This window comes from Poecilia reticulata, chromosome 12 (assembly GCF_904066995.2).
Source record: "Poecilia reticulata chromosome 12, P_reticulata-male-v2, whole genome shotgun sequence".
In the NCBI taxonomy this organism is placed as follows: domain Eukaryota; kingdom Metazoa; phylum Chordata; class Actinopteri; order Cyprinodontiformes; family Poeciliidae; genus Poecilia; species Poecilia reticulata.
In genome coordinates, this window is record NC_088841.1 from 9,126,664 (window position 1) to 9,142,336 (window position 15,673).

General features: G+C 36.3%; 1 protein-coding gene across 1 annotated transcript in view; it reads left to right on the top strand.

Annotated features, from left to right (window-relative positions):
• Window positions 1-15,673, top strand: part of lamc3 (laminin, gamma 3) — a 147,251-nt gene that overhangs the window by 23,664 nt on the left and 107,914 nt on the right. Inside the window, exon 3 of the mRNA XM_008423622.3 lies at window positions 5,516-5,646. Within this exon, the coding sequence (XP_008421844.2) occupies window positions 5,516-5,646 (131 nt within the window). The remainder of the gene's footprint in view (window positions 1-5,515; window positions 5,647-15,673) is intronic.

Here is a 15,673-nt window from a genome sequence, read left to right on the forward strand (position 1 = left end):
CCCAGGGAGATCCTCTGCAGCGGCGCTACTGCCAACGCTTTTGCTCTGATCCGTGTCTACGTATGTGAACCTGCTCACTTGACCATTTGGAAGCAGCTGCCTTGAGCAAAGGACTGGCTCCTTGCCACTCTCCATGCTTATTCCTATGTCAGCATCGTCGTGGCGTTGTGAGCCCAAATTCCAAGGGACTTGGAATCAAAGTTAATTAAGCTTTTGCTGTGGTTTGCACTAATAATAAGTTATGAGCTGACTCCTAATTAACCCTAAGAAACTGCCTCCTTTTACTGGAGTAAGTGATATTTGGAATTATTACACAATTAGCACTGTTACACCAAGCATAGACTTTCCCAGTAATGATCGTTCCATACTCCATGATAAATGAAGCATTGCACTTACTCTGTGTGTTAGTGTTGGGGATATATTTAAAATGCTTTTTTACTGCACACGCAGAAATGGAGGTCTGAAATAAAGCGAGTTAAATACCACGGTCCAGAATTGCCCCTCATTAGTGGAGTTATAAATCTGGTCCATAATATCATTAGTGGGCAACGGATTTTGTGCTAATAATTTATTTAATAAGGACACATAATAGCAGGTCATGGCCTTGAGCCATTTTTGTTTCCATTAAAAGGTGAAAAACGTAATTGTTTTCACTATTAACAACAAAAGGATTAAGAAACAAAGTATGTTTCCCAGAGTTTACGTCTTTACAGCTTTCGCTTTAAATGAATGAGCCTTCGTATTTTGAAGATAGTGTCACAACAAAGACATATCCCACTAAGCGGTTTAGGCATAATTTTTATTTTTGTCAAGGTCTCTTTGTTTCATGATAACAGAAGTTTCTTGATGATTTGTATAGAGCAAGAAGCAGTCCAAAAAATTTAGATGCAGATAGAAATAATATGTTTTCACACTGACACAGTTTTTGTTGTTTTTAATTTCAGAAATCTCTGCTCGGTTTATCTGAGCTATGCCTCTTTAAGATTACACTTTTTAAATCGCATTAATTTTACACAACACTTTTATGCATATCCCAGCGAGCGTGGTAAGAGAATCATGTTGATTTTTTATTTAGTTTTTTTGCTGATCATACCAAGGTTTTGGTGCACAAAGTTGGTTTTTCATTAGTCACGTTGCAATTAAATATAAAGCAAACTGCTATTTTCCACAAGATAACCGCACTTTTAATTTGTTCACTTTAGAATTGAAGGTGCTACATGTTACATTGACTTTAGATGCACATGTGTGTTTCTAGTAAAATAAAAATTTTTTCACCAAATCTCATCTGTTGATGCGAAGAGAGAGCATATTGACACACAAAGTCGACTTTTTTCCGATTGGGAAGTTGGAATTTCCCAGTACAAAACTAGAACGCAACATTATTATTCACCTTCCCTCCGCCTGCCAGTTTCCTTCCTTCCACAGCTGTTTTCCATCACCTGTTTTTTCCTCTGCCTGCATTCTCCTTCAAATGTTTGTATTTTCTTCTGACTGCATGCCTTTCTTCTGTTCCCAGCTTTATGTCTTGTTCCTGTTTTTTTTTTTGCTTAGTTTTCTGTTCTTTATTAAGCCTTTCATCAGGACCAATCTGAATGCCGGTCTGCAGTTTGGCAAAGCTTTAAACCTACATTACCTGAAACATACATGGCTACTTGCTTTTTTATTTGGCAACTTGCATATCAGTGTGAAGATGTCACAGAATAAATCGTAGAGCAGCTGTTAGCACTGTTTCTTTTAACCCTTTCATGAATGAATTATGATCCTTTGTGTCAGGATTTGTTTTCCAATTTTTTTTTTTATTTTCTTAATGCATAATTTATTATTATTATTATTATTATTATTATTATTATTATTATGATTATTATTATGATTATTATTATTATTATTATTATTATTATTATCATTATTTTATTTTATTTTATTTTATTTTTTTTTAGATTTTTTAGGTGGTGAGTTGTAATGTTCTCCAAATTCAAAGTTGTTATTTTAAAAATACATCAGTAGTAATGTTCGTTTATATTTGATGTCACTATGTGTTTTTTTGCCTGCAAGAGTCGTCTACTGTAGAAGGAGGGACCGGGTCGGTTGCCATGCTTTTTTGTCTGTCGGGCATATTGGATTTAACAAAAATTATTTCTTGCATTTGCAGCTGATGGCCAGTAGTTGATAGTGTATTTTATGATGCATTAGTGTCCACTTCGGTGGTCTGTGTGAATTTATAACATAACAATCCGCAAGCAACACAAGAATATGGCTTTTAGATAGCTGTCCACTGTAGTGACCACTATGCATGAAAGGGTTAAGTAAGAAAGTCCTGGGTTGGAATTCTGGCTGTGATCTTAACTTAAGTTTTTATGTGCTCCCTGTGTGCCTGTGGATGCAGTTTTCTTCATTGTAAAAAAACAACAACAAACAAACAAACATGTAGGTTAGGTGAACTGATTGCTCTAAACTCTCTTTCCATGTGAGTTAGCACATTGTCTGTTTCTGCGTTACCCTGTGATGGACTTAAAACCTGTCTGTTGTATACCTAAGCTCTCACCCCTTGGCCACTGGAGACAAACATAAGCTCCCTGCGCACTTAGGAAAACGGATGAATGACTAAATGAAACTCATTTGCGATTTCAGCTGAGTAAATTGATGTCATCTAATACTTGACAAGTACTAAAGCAAAACCTGAGCACAGGAAAATTACGCTTGACCTCGCAGGCCTGCTGTTGTGAGCCATAAATACAAATTTGCCGTATTAAGTTGGTAAAACCCAAGACAAAGACTGATCTGCTTCCCCACTGCCTCATGACTGTAGGTGGCATCCAAATCCTGTTAGCCTGCAGAGAGCATGTGAACAAGGTCCAACGTGCTGGAGTTAAAGTTGGAACAACAGCATGCCAGGTGACCACACTCAATCACCTGATGCCGTTGTTACATTATGCAATCATGCAACTGCTTGACGGGCCTCGACTGACTGCCAAAAGGGGAGGATTGTCCGAGAAGTGCACTCCAACTGGAGTTGGAGCCTTCGGTGGAGGAAATTGGTTGGAAATGAAGATGAAAATCAAATAATGCTTTTGTACAAGAGGAGTTTTTTGCTGCATAATCAGAATGCTGCTGAAAGTAACCAACACTTTTTTCTCTCTCTTCAGAAAGACCTAAACAGAGAGCTTTATTAAGTCTGATAGGAGCTGCTTAGCACTAACAGATAGTTAACAAGTTTCTTCTCAAACTGCAGGCGCCACATCCAAACTCTGTGTTCTCTCTCTGGTCATGCTAATCGGAAAAAAAAAAAAAAAACAAGTCTCCCAAGAATCAACTTCCTTTCTGAACATTTTCTTTCTGCTGTTCAGGCTATTTTAAGCCGAGAAAAATCACACTATGTTCATGAATATGGTCCCAGAAGGCCCAAAGTGTCATCTTTGTTTCATTTCTTAGCTTTCTACAAATTGCTTCGCCTGCTCAACAAAGACTAATGCTTCAGTGTTTTACAAGGAAGCTATTAGGAGGTGCGAAAATGGAAATCTACTTAATGCTCATTCCATAGGCAGCTTGGTACCCTTCAACAAATTTAGTGTGTTTTTAATGTGCAGGACTGAAGAAGTGTATTGTTGACCAAGATCCAGATGTTTTTTGTTTTATTTATTTATTTTTTATGTTTAATCCTGTGGAAGTGGCACAACATCTATACCAGAAAGGGCGAGATGAAGATTCCCTCATGGTAAATTTCCCAAAATCCAACAAACTCTAATCAGGTTCTTTGGTTAGGAACACGTGTTCAATTAGTGTTTTAGCAAAATGAATCAAGCTGTCAATCAGATGGCAGCTGGGTGTGTAGGTGTGTAGGTGTAGGCCTGGTGAGGAAAACCAGCGGAACTTCAAACTGAGCTTCAGAATGGATAAAGCTTACAGAGGACGGTCCAAAAACAAAAGTTATTCCAACAAAAAATGCTTTGCTCTTATCAGAGGTCAGATGAAAATGGGCAGATTGGTTCAATATGAAAGAAATGCCAGCTTGAATTGTAACTCATTCCAATTAAGGTATGAAGAAAACCGTCTCTGAATGCTTGACATGTCAAACCTTGAAGGAGATGCAGCCACATAATACCTCAGGACTCCTGGTAACAGTCAGCAGAATTATATGACGTATTGATAAAAGCACAGACTTTTATCAATAATACAGCTACAATAATTGTCACGCACCACGGATAGACCCTGGCTTGTATCTATGGTTCTGTGTGGTGGTGCTATAACGGCACAGTTTTGTTGTGCATCTCTTAGTTTGAAGGTCACGTCTGACCACATGGTTGCTACACAGCGAAAAGGTTTGAGGTTGTCAAACTAAGTCGACTTATTCCGCACAAATATTTGAAGGAATGTTTCTCATTTTCATAAGTTTTTTTTCCCCCCAGTATGGTTAAGAACATGGCTTACTTCAAAATAAACAAAAGAAAAAGCATGAAAACATGACTTACAAAGCATGCTCGGTTTATGCCTCATATTCTATAATAAGCAAAGCCCCATCTTATCAAAAAGGTGTTATTTGATGGGCTTCGCCGCTACAAAGATGTGCTGTATTGTCTGTAAGAAAAAAAAGAAGAAAAGACAAGACTGAAGGAAATCATCAGGCGATTGTAGTCTGAGGCCCGTTCACTCCAATCTCCTTGTCTTCCACTGCCACACTTCAAAGACGTCTCTGGAGAGTAGCTTCAAAACACACAGCTTTACAGGCTTTTTAAGGACCGCCACAAAGTCCCAAACCAGCCAAAAAATAAAAAATAAAAATCTCTCCAGTTATTTGTTTAAAAGTAGGTTTATGGTATTGGATGGGCTTTTTTTTTCACCATTCTCTTTGCTTGGCGTCACTTTTATCTCCCACCCCAGTATTGCAGTATTGTTTTTTTTGTTTTTTTATTTGCTTTCCCTCCGTTTGCATTATCCTCCTTCACTCACTCCTGCTGTTGCTTCATCCCGCTCTACCCTGGCAGTGGGCTCAGATGCAGTAGCTTAAATCTTATCTGAGCGGAGGTTCTGCCAAGTGCAATCCATTACAGGAGAGTAGAACGGCAATGTTGTGTGTTTTTTTTTTTCATATTTCAACTTTTATCTCCATTAATCCCCTCCGTCTTTCACCCCTCTCACTCTAACATCAGCTCAATTTTCTTTGCCATCCTCATTATCTTCCCATTACATCTGCCCCCCCACATCCCCCCGACCCCCCATAGTTATACCATCACCCATGTCTTTTGATCCACCAACTTTTCATCATTCCGACTAATCTCTCTTTTCTGCCAACTTTACATAACTTTCTTTTCCCTTTTTTTTTACTGTAGGATATTTGCTGCTTTCAGGTTGATAATAAAAAAAGAAGAAAAAAAACATATTTGACAACACACTGCTACTATTTTCTGTGTCTTTCTTCCTTAGTTGTTTGTTTTTTCTTCTTTTTTTCTCAGCTTGTCATATTTTATTTGTTTATTGTCTCATGGCATGTTCGTCTTCTCTTCCTTTTCCTGTTTTCCAGGAATGGGTGACAGCCACTGACCTGCTCATTTCTTTGGACAGACTGAATACCTTTGGGGACGAGTTTTTTAAGGATCCTAAAGTGCTGCGCTCATATTTTTATGCCATCTCTGATTTTTCTGTGGGTGGCAGGTAAGAGAAGCAAAATGTTTTCTTTTTTTTTTTTTTAAACATCCTTTTCAAAATGCTTTTAGTTTTATTAAATCCCCTTTGATCATTGGTGGGATGCAACATTTTTTTCTATACTGAATTTAGAATGCATAAATAAAATTTAATTACATTTTTTGAATGGTAATTTAGTTAAAATTAGCACAGGTTAATACAGATTTCTTTGCTATTTTCTTTTTTACAAACGCACTCATTTTTGTCTCGAGGTAACCAAAGAAATATGTACTTTATAGAGAAAAATGTGTAATATTTGATGCTACAATCAGCTCTCACAGTCGCTACTGTATCTAAATTCAGGAGGGCTTTGCTACAAGGTGCTCAGAAGGTTTGTGGAAGCCTTTGGTTTCTCCTCCAAAACGCCAAAAAAAAGTTTTCTTAAATAACATCCAGCAGTTTCACATTTGGAGCTGTAACTTTGCTGCTATCACTTTGGATGTAACTTGACTGAGAAAGGAGGCGTCAATTTTTTTGCTTCAATTGGTGAAGCAAAAAATGTCCTTATATTTTGACCAAAGACCCATATATTTATTGTAATATGGAAAACTTTATTACTACCTTAAAATTGCAGCTCTTTTAAATGTTTTAACTATTTGGACAGATGAATGCGAGTGGCTGTTTTTGTACAGACTGCTCTCGATTTATGTAGATTAACTTACGTCTGCCTTACTTTAAGTGTGTTTTCTTGTCTGTCCCGTTTTTGAAGAGTGGAGCGAAATGGAAAATATTACAATATCTTAATTTATATCCCAATTGATAATTTTATAATAATATCCCAATAATATCTCAACAGGTTAATTCTCCAGAGAATCAGAAAATCTCAACTCGCTAAAAGTGTCCAAGCATTCAACTAAACTTAAATAAGCAAAAGCTGTTTCTTACTTTTGTTTGTTAGAGGCACCAATATTTTAGTTAGTTTTCTCTGAACATTTTTTTAATCTAACTGTCCATTGTTTTTACCATAAAAGGTCTTGCGTGTAGTTCAAAGCACAGGCCACATGATTAAACTATCACCTTAACATTCCTTCTTTCTGACAGTCAGTTTACCTCATGATGAAGTTAAACCAGTAAAACACTCCACACTTCCATTTTGGATTTGTTGCTCACATTAATGAGAACGGACATGTCGCCACAAACCACACTTTACCTCGGTTGCTACATAAAAAAAAAAAAAAAGTGGACAATTAAGTAGTTGAGATGGAGCCTTCAGAGAGAATATAAACTTGATGTGACACCTGTCATAAATGTTTAGGATCACTGCATCGGCATGACAAATTACCCAGCAATGTCGCAACACCTGGGGGACAAACCCGCAGAGCGACACGTTAGCCTTATATCTGGACAGTGTGTTGGAGAACGTATGCCTTTACACTCTGCTGCCTCATGTCAAGTCTGTGAGTTAGATGCTGTGAAAGATTTGTTGTGGTTGAGTTGAGCATCAATGCAGCCGCCGCCAAGTGTAGACCGGTGCGTGAGCTGATGCCTCTAGGATGGAGAAAATAGTTTCTGACTGAAAGCTTGGCTGCACAACAGCACTTCCTGTGCCCTCGTGTTAGCAGGATCCGTAACCTCAGCTGCTTCGTGTGTCAGCAGATCAAACTCTTAAGCGGCTAATCCATAATGGGAAGTTAATTCAGTCCCATTGCCCTCACTAAATAAACATCAAAATAAGCAGAGATTGTGTAAAACTTCAGCCCATGTCTCTTCTCCTATGTTTAATTACATACGTTATGTAGTGTAACTGCATCTAAAAACCTGGAGATGTGTAAAATTATTCGCACCCTTCAACATTTTTCTGCTTTCTGTGATGTGTCTGTTGGACTTTGAGTGTTTGGTTTGAGTTTTGTGTTCTGATTATGTTTCTTTCAGTTTTTGTATTATTTTACGTATCCCTTTGGGTCTTCCAGCGCTGCTTTCAGTGTCACTTTTGAAGTTCCTCTCTATCTCCTAATACATCACTCCCCTTTCAGCTCCCTGCTCATCCCATTGATTGTGACCACCTGGTCCTTGTTTGCACCAAGCACCCATCCCCACTGCACTTTTACCCTGCTCTGTTTCCCTTACTGTCTTACTGAATCCTGCATTTGGCGCTCATTAATCCTGTCTCCATGTTTGCAGCTGTCTTTAAGTTCTTGACCTTGTTTTTCCATAGAAACTTGTCATCATTCAGTCTAATTCTGCCCTACTCTCAACTGCATTTGGGTCAAACTCAAAACACAACATTTGCAGCCTGAAAATATAGGGGCTTTTTTTTAAAATAAATATACTATGTGACAGAACAACACATTTTCTCTCACGATTGGAAACTGTGGAGGAGTTATAGGCAACCACTGCTGAGTTGGGGGGGAGGACTCTGTTGAAAGAACAGGAGTTGCACTTCACATAATGGAAAAGTAGCAAGAAGAAAATCATTGCAAAAACATCTATCTCTATCATCTAGCTCTTCTTTTCTTCCACTCCACAATTGTGAGCTACTGTGTGTTGCTCTATCAAACGAAATCCCAAGAAAACACAATGAAATGCGTGAGCTGTGACATGACAAAATGTAGACAAGTTCAACGGGTATGAACACTTTTGCAAGACATGATGTAAATTTTAACAGAGTTCTGGGGTATAGATCGGGGGCAGTTAACAGTCACTTGGTCGTTGTCTTGTCAGTGATGCTGGAATAACTGGGTCTGAGCCTCAGGCAAGCAGACATGTGATTGTAGGACAGCTGAGTAAATTTGACAGAGGTTGCCACACAGTGACAAATGTCTGTCCCTTATTGCAGCAACTTGACAAAACCCTGCAACACTGCCAGAAAATAATACATACAGAAAAATGTAAGTCGCAGCTGGCAAGAAATTAACCTGTCCGTTTGTAAAAGTGGAGGAAATACATTTTTAAAATGGCTTTAAAACGTCTCGCAATTTTTATCAAGTCACTTGAACTTCCACAAAATAACCCGACGATGAAAACCTTTTCCAAGATCTCATCTGAAAACTCTCTGCTTCGTACGCTTGCTTTCCTCAGTAATCTTGATGCATATTGGAGACGCGTCCTGTGGGTCGATGAGTCGAGGCACGGATTTTTGCTCCAATTAGCGAGGCTGTGTTTTGTAGAAAAGAAGGTGAGAAATGTTACTGAAGAAACACATTTAAACTGCTGGCAGAGGTTGCATTCTGATCTCTCCTTGGGCTTTTGTTACATCCTGTGACACAGAGAACATCTCGCTGCTGGAGTGAGAAATGGGGGAGAAAAAAAGAACCTACACATTTTAGAAACCATTCTACTTTTTCTGTAGGGGGAAAAAAAAGGTGGTAAAGTTGGGAAGACGATGCATTTTACCACTGCACAATAACCCTCAAAACGTTGTGTTATGATTATGTTTCATCATTTCATGTGGCTCGCAGTTCCCCAAACTTTAATTTGATGAAGAATCTGCAAGTAAACATTACAACAGTATCCTGTATTTATGAATTAAATAAAAAGGTCAGCTCAAATAATGACAAGAGTTTTGTGGGTGCTAGATGAAGGCAAAATTGAGTTTTTTCATGTTTCTAATTCTATAGCTGGAGACAAAATATAACGTAATATGCAGGTATGTAGTGGAAAATCAGTACTGGTTTTGGTGAAGCAGTGCAAAAAATATTAACCAATCAAAAAAACTCTAGTACCTTTACAAAAAGTAAGTCTGTCACAAGACTGTAGAATTGATTCCGTCTTCCAGTGAATGTTATCTGATACTTCTGCAAATAATTTTTGAATAATAATAATAATAATAACTAGAAAAATAGCTGTTCCTAGCGAAACAGCCGTGAGAATGCATATTTGCAGAATGACTGCTGCAGAAATGCAAGAAAAAGTAGAGAAAAGTTTAAGGAGTAGAAGAAAGTAGAAGAAAGCAGAAGAAAGCAGAAGAAAGCAGAAGAAAGCAGAAGAAATAGAAATAGTTGAATCAGTTGAATAGTGAATATACTATATTAATATATTTAATAGTGAATTAATAGTGAATTATACTGCATAAATTATACAATTATATAATATATAAATTATAGCAGAATTCAGCAGAAGCAGGAGTTTGTGTGCAACCTGAATTATTTGAAAAAGTCAAAAAGTGAAACAGAGTTTAAGAAAGAGCATAATTGAAACAACAGGAAAAAATTTGTGCAATCCCAGGAATAGTTGAAACAATTGAATAGTGAAACAGTAATAAGTATAACAAGCAAAGCCAGTGATGCAGCACCTGGGATTGCACAACTTCTCGCTAACTGCACTGGTTGTTATTCTATGAGAGCATGCTCCGTCTGTCTGTACGTCGCAAATAACATGGTTAAAAACATTTAATGTCTTAACTGATTTCCCATAATTAATTCCAAGTATTTAATGTACTGTTTTTATAGTCACCAACTGTGTGTGTAACGTGTTTCGTGTGCTGAGGAGCGATCGAAAACGGCATGTTACTCGAGACGGCAAACGCCATACAGATTCGAGGTGAGGTATTCAGTTCTCTGCCTCATCGCTGGGGGCGCTCATGAACCCAGATATTGTAACTCCACAAACGAAGAAGGGAGAACGTAACGGCAGAGAACGCCAAGCAGAACGTCAGAGACATTCAGGAGCACTTGGATATTTTCACTTCGAAAGATTTGGCACCAGTTTGGCACACACACACTATATATATCAGTGACGTACGGTGAGGTTCATTGCTGGTGAGGCACTGACTTATGACTTAGACACCATGCATGCTATTGGACCTACGGAAATTTCGCGCATGCATACAACGCTGTGGGGCAAAAAGACTAATATTTTACATGTCATCTATAGCCGCGTTAACTCAGTGAAACTTAAATGTAGGTATTAATTTCGTGCTATGATCCACAGCAAAGTGATCTGTTTTCCCCAAGCTACGCAGACTCGCTGCCATAGCAACTGACAATAATGCCACTTTATGTTTTAGGATTTAACACCAAAAAAAATCAAGAATTTTGCACACACAACAAATCATTCAGTCTGTTGTTGTAGTACGTTTTAAGCTTAATGTTTTATTAATAAATTATTGCTGTGGTAGATTAGCTACCGCTTCTACTTTACTGAATTATTTAAACATTAACTGTAGCCCACCAAATGCACATTTCATTAAAAAACTAAACAAAAACATCTTATTGCTGTCTTACCTTTACCTATCAATGAAATCCATGCACCGCTAATTCTGCACAAAAATATCTGTTCATCCAAAGCCAAGTTGATCCTCGGCATGTCTTTTCTACTCGGTTTGAGAATCATCAAACTGTCTTGAAGTAAAACCTTCAGCTCCGGTGTTGGTCTTCCTTTAGTTATCATCTCCTGCTTCAATTGAAAATCCACTTTAGAAAACTGTTTAAGGGTAGAAATGTAATCTTTCATGTTGACGTCGGAGGAGAGAAGAAAACAAATATATCGCTGTACTTTACTTATTTACTGTGTGGCTAGCTCCATGGCTAGCTCACTGTGTATTACTCTGCAGTTGTGCAGTCACAATATCTGGGATCATGAGCGCCCCCAGCGGTGAGGCAAGAGAACTGCCTGCCTCACCTCGAGTCTGTTCTCGAGTCTGTTATCGCTCCTTCGCACACAAAACACGATATACACACACAGTTAGAGACAAAAAACAATGTGCATTATATACATAAGCAAAATTATGGAAAATAAGACCATATATTAAATGTTTTTAGCCATTTAATTGCTGGCGTACAGACAGGCTCCCATAGAATGGCAGCCAGTGCAGTTAGCGAGAGGTTGCGCAATAGCACGTGAGGCTAAGCTCGCTGCTTCCTCACCGGCTTCGCTCCTGAGGTTTTACAGTCATGTTTTTGGACTGTGGGAGGAAACCGGAGAGAACCCACGCATGCACAGGGAGAACATGCAAACTCCATGCAGAAGGACCCCAGGCCGGGAATCGAACCCAGAACCTTCTTGCTGCAAGGCAACAGCTCTACCAACTGCGCCACTGTGCCGCCTACCAATTAAACCCAGAAATTAAATAATAATTTCTGGGTTTTTGCCAACGCTAAAGAGAACACTCACCTTTAATGCTTTTCTTTATTATCATTATTATTTATTTTTTAGCTTTTAAAAAGAGGCTTGAAGTCATATATGAAGTATATATGACTTCAATATATATATATATATATATATATATATATATATATATATATATATAGTGAAACTTAGTGAAGGTATACCAGAATTCAGCAGAAGCAGGAGTTTGTGTGCAACCTGAATTATTTGAAAAAGTCAAAAAGTGAAACAGAGTTGAAGAAAGAGCATAATTGAAACAACAGGAAATTAGTGCAATCCCAGGAATAGTTGAAACAATTGAATAGTGAAAGTAATAAGTATAAAAAATTAGTGGAAACAGTGAACCAGAAATATTTGAAGGAGTAAAACAGAGGAAAACCAAAAGCAAAAAGGTTTAGAAGAAGTAGAAATGTTTGATATATGAATTTATAAAATTGATTAAAGATAGTAGAATATCTTAAAAGATAGTAAAACCCGTAGAACCAGAAGGCAAAGAGAAAAGTAGACAAGCAGAAAGCATAGACACAGATAAAAACAGAGCACAAGAAGAAAATACATTGAAAGAATAGGAGAAAGTGTGACAAGGTTGTACTCCAGAGGAGTTTAACAGAAAACAGTAAATCCTGTTGCAATAATGGTAATAATTCAATAAAGTAGACACTAGTGGCTATATTTTAATGCATAAAATATTTCTCTACAGTGAAATATGTATGAACAGCATAATTTTGTTTGTCAAAGAGCAGAAAAAGTTCAAAAACGGCAGTTCGCCGAATTTCCCCATTCATTTCAATGGGCAAAATATTTGCACAAAAGTGCAATTATTTCAAAAAGTGCAATAGTGAAGGTTACCAAAAGTCATAGCACCATTCTCCTGAAGGAGCTGAACGTTTTGATATATAATTTAGTACAATTAGTGAAAGATAGTGAAAGTAGTTAAGCGACAAAAAACGTACGGAAGTCAGAATAATAATAATAACTAGAAAAATAGCTGTTCCTAGCGAAACAGCCGTGAGAATGCATATTTGCAGAATGACTGCTGCAGAAATGCAAGAAAAAGTAGAGAAAAGTTTAAGGAGTAGAAGAAAGTAGAAGAAAGTAGAAGAAAGCAGAAGAAAGCAGAAGAAAGCCGAAGATAGTGGAAGAAATAGAAATAGTTGAAACTATTGAATAGTGAATATACTATATTAATATATTTAATAGTGAATTAATAGTGAATTATACTGCATAAATTATATAAATTATATAATATATAAATTATAGCAGAATTCAGCAGAAGCAGGAGTTTGTGTGCAACCTGAATTATTTGAAAAAGTCAAAAAGTGAAACAGAGTTTAAGAAAGAGCATAATTGAAACAACAGGAAATTAGTGCAATCCCAGGAATAGTTGAAACAATTGAATAGTGAAAGTAATAAGTATAAAAAATTAGTGGAAACAGTGAACCAGAAATATTTGAAGGAGTAAAACAGAGGAAAACCAAAAGCAAAAAGGTTCAGAAGAAGTAGAAATGTTTGATATATGAATTTATAAAATTGATTAAAGATAGTAGAATATCTTAAAAGATAGTAAAACCAGTAAAACCAGAAGGCAAACAGAAAAGTAGACAAGCAGAATGCATAGACACAGATAAAAAGAGAGCACAAGAAGAAAATACATTGAAAGAATAGGAGAAAGTGTGACAAGGTTGTACTCCAGAGGAGTTTAACAGAAAACAGTAAATCCTGTTGAAATAATGGTAATAATTCAATAAAGTAGACACTAGTGGCTATATTTTAATGCATAAAATATTTCTCTACAGTGAAATATGTATGAACAGCATAATTTTGTTTGTCAAACAGCAGAAAAAGTTCAAAAACGGCAGTTCGCCGAATTTCCCCATTCATTTCAATGGGCAAAATATTTGCACAAAAGTGCAATTATTTCAAAAAGTGCAATAGTGAAGGTTACCAAAAGTCATAGCACCATTCTCCTGAAGGAGCTGAACGTTTTGATATATAATTTAGTACAATTAGTGAAAGATAGTGAAAGTAGTTAAGCGACAAAAAACGTACGGAAGACAGAATAATAATAATAATAATAAAGAAAAACAGAAACACTATAAGTGAGAATGCAGAATGCATTCTCACTGATAACTAGAAAAATAGCTGTTCCTAGCGAAACAGCCGTGAGAATGCATATTTGCAGAATGACTGCTGCAGAAATGCAAGAAAAAGTAGAGAAAAGTTTAAGGAGTAGAAGAAAGTAGAAGAAAGCAGAAGAAAGCCGAAGATAGTGGAACAAATAGAAATAGTTGAAACTATTGAATAGTGAATATACTATATTAATATATTTAATAGTGAATTAATAGTGAATTATACTGCATAAATTATATAAATTATATAATATATAAATTATAGCAGAATTCAGCAGAAGCAGGAGTTTGTGTGCAACCTGAATTATTTGAAAAAGTCAAAAAGTGAAACAGAGTTTAAGAAAGAGCATAATTGAAACAACAGGAAATTAGTGCAATCCCAGGAATAGTTGAAACAATTGAATAGTGAAAGTAATAAGTATAAAAAATTAGTGGAAACAGTGAACCAGAAATATTTGAAGGAGTAAAACAGAGGAAAACCAAAAGCAAAAAGGTTCAGAAGAAGTAGAAATGTTTGATATATGAATTTATAAAATTGATTAAAGATAGTAGAATATCTTAAAAGATAGTAAAACCAGTAAAACCAGAAGGCAAACAGAAAAGTAGGCAAGCAGAAAGCATAGACACAGATAAAAACAGAGCACAAGAAGAAAATACATTGAAAGAATAGGAGAAAGTGTGACAAGGTTGTACTCCAGAGGAGTTTAACAGAAAACAGTAAATCCTGTTGAAATAATGGTAATAATTCCATAAAGTAGACACTAGTGGCTATATTTTAATGCATAAAATATTTCTCTACAGTGAAATATGTATGAACAGCATAATTTTGTTTGTCAAAGAGCAGAAAAAGTTAAAAAACGGCAGTTCGCCGAATTCCACCATTCATTTCAATGGGCAAAATATTTGCACAAAAGTGCAATTATTTCAAAAAGTGCAATAGTGAAGGTTACCAAAAGTCATAGCATCATTCTCCTGAAGGAGCTGAACGTTTTGATATATAATTTAGTACAATTAGTGAAAGATAGTGAAAGTAGTTAAGCGACAAAAAACGTACGGAAGACAGAATAATAACTAGAAAAATAGCTGTTCCTAGCGAAACAGCCGTGAGAATGCATATTTGCAGAATGACTGCTGCAGAAATGCAAGAAAAAGTAGAGAAAAGTTTAAGGAGTAGAAGAAAGTAGAAGAAAGTAGAAGAAAGTAGAAGAAAGCAGAAGAAAGCAGAAGAAAGCAGAAGAAAGCCGAAGATAGTGGAAGAAATAGAAATAGTTGAAACTATTGAATAGTGAATATACTATATTAATATATTTAATAGTGAATTAATAGTGAATTATACTGCATAAATTATATAAATTATATAATATATAAATTATAGCAGAATTCAGCAGAAGCAGGAGTTTGTGTGCAACCTGAATTATTTGAAAAAGTCAAAAAGTGAAACAGAGTTTAAGAAAGAGCATAATTGAAACAACAGGAAATTAGTGCAATCCCAGGAATAGTTGAAACAATTGAATAGTGAAAGTAATAAGTATAAAAATTAGTGGAAACAGTGAACCAGAAATATTTGAAGGAGTAAAACAGAGGAAAACCAAAAGCAAAAAGGTTCAGAAGAAGTAGAAATGTTTGATATATGAATTTATAAAATTGATTAAAGATAGTAGAATATCTTAAAAGATAGTAAAACCAGTAAAACCAGAAGGCAAACAGAAAAGTAGACAAGCAGAAAGCATAGACACAGATAAAACAGAGCACAAGAAGAAAATACATTGAAAGAATAGGAGAAAGTGTGACAAGGTTGTACTCCAGAGGAGTTTAACAGAAAA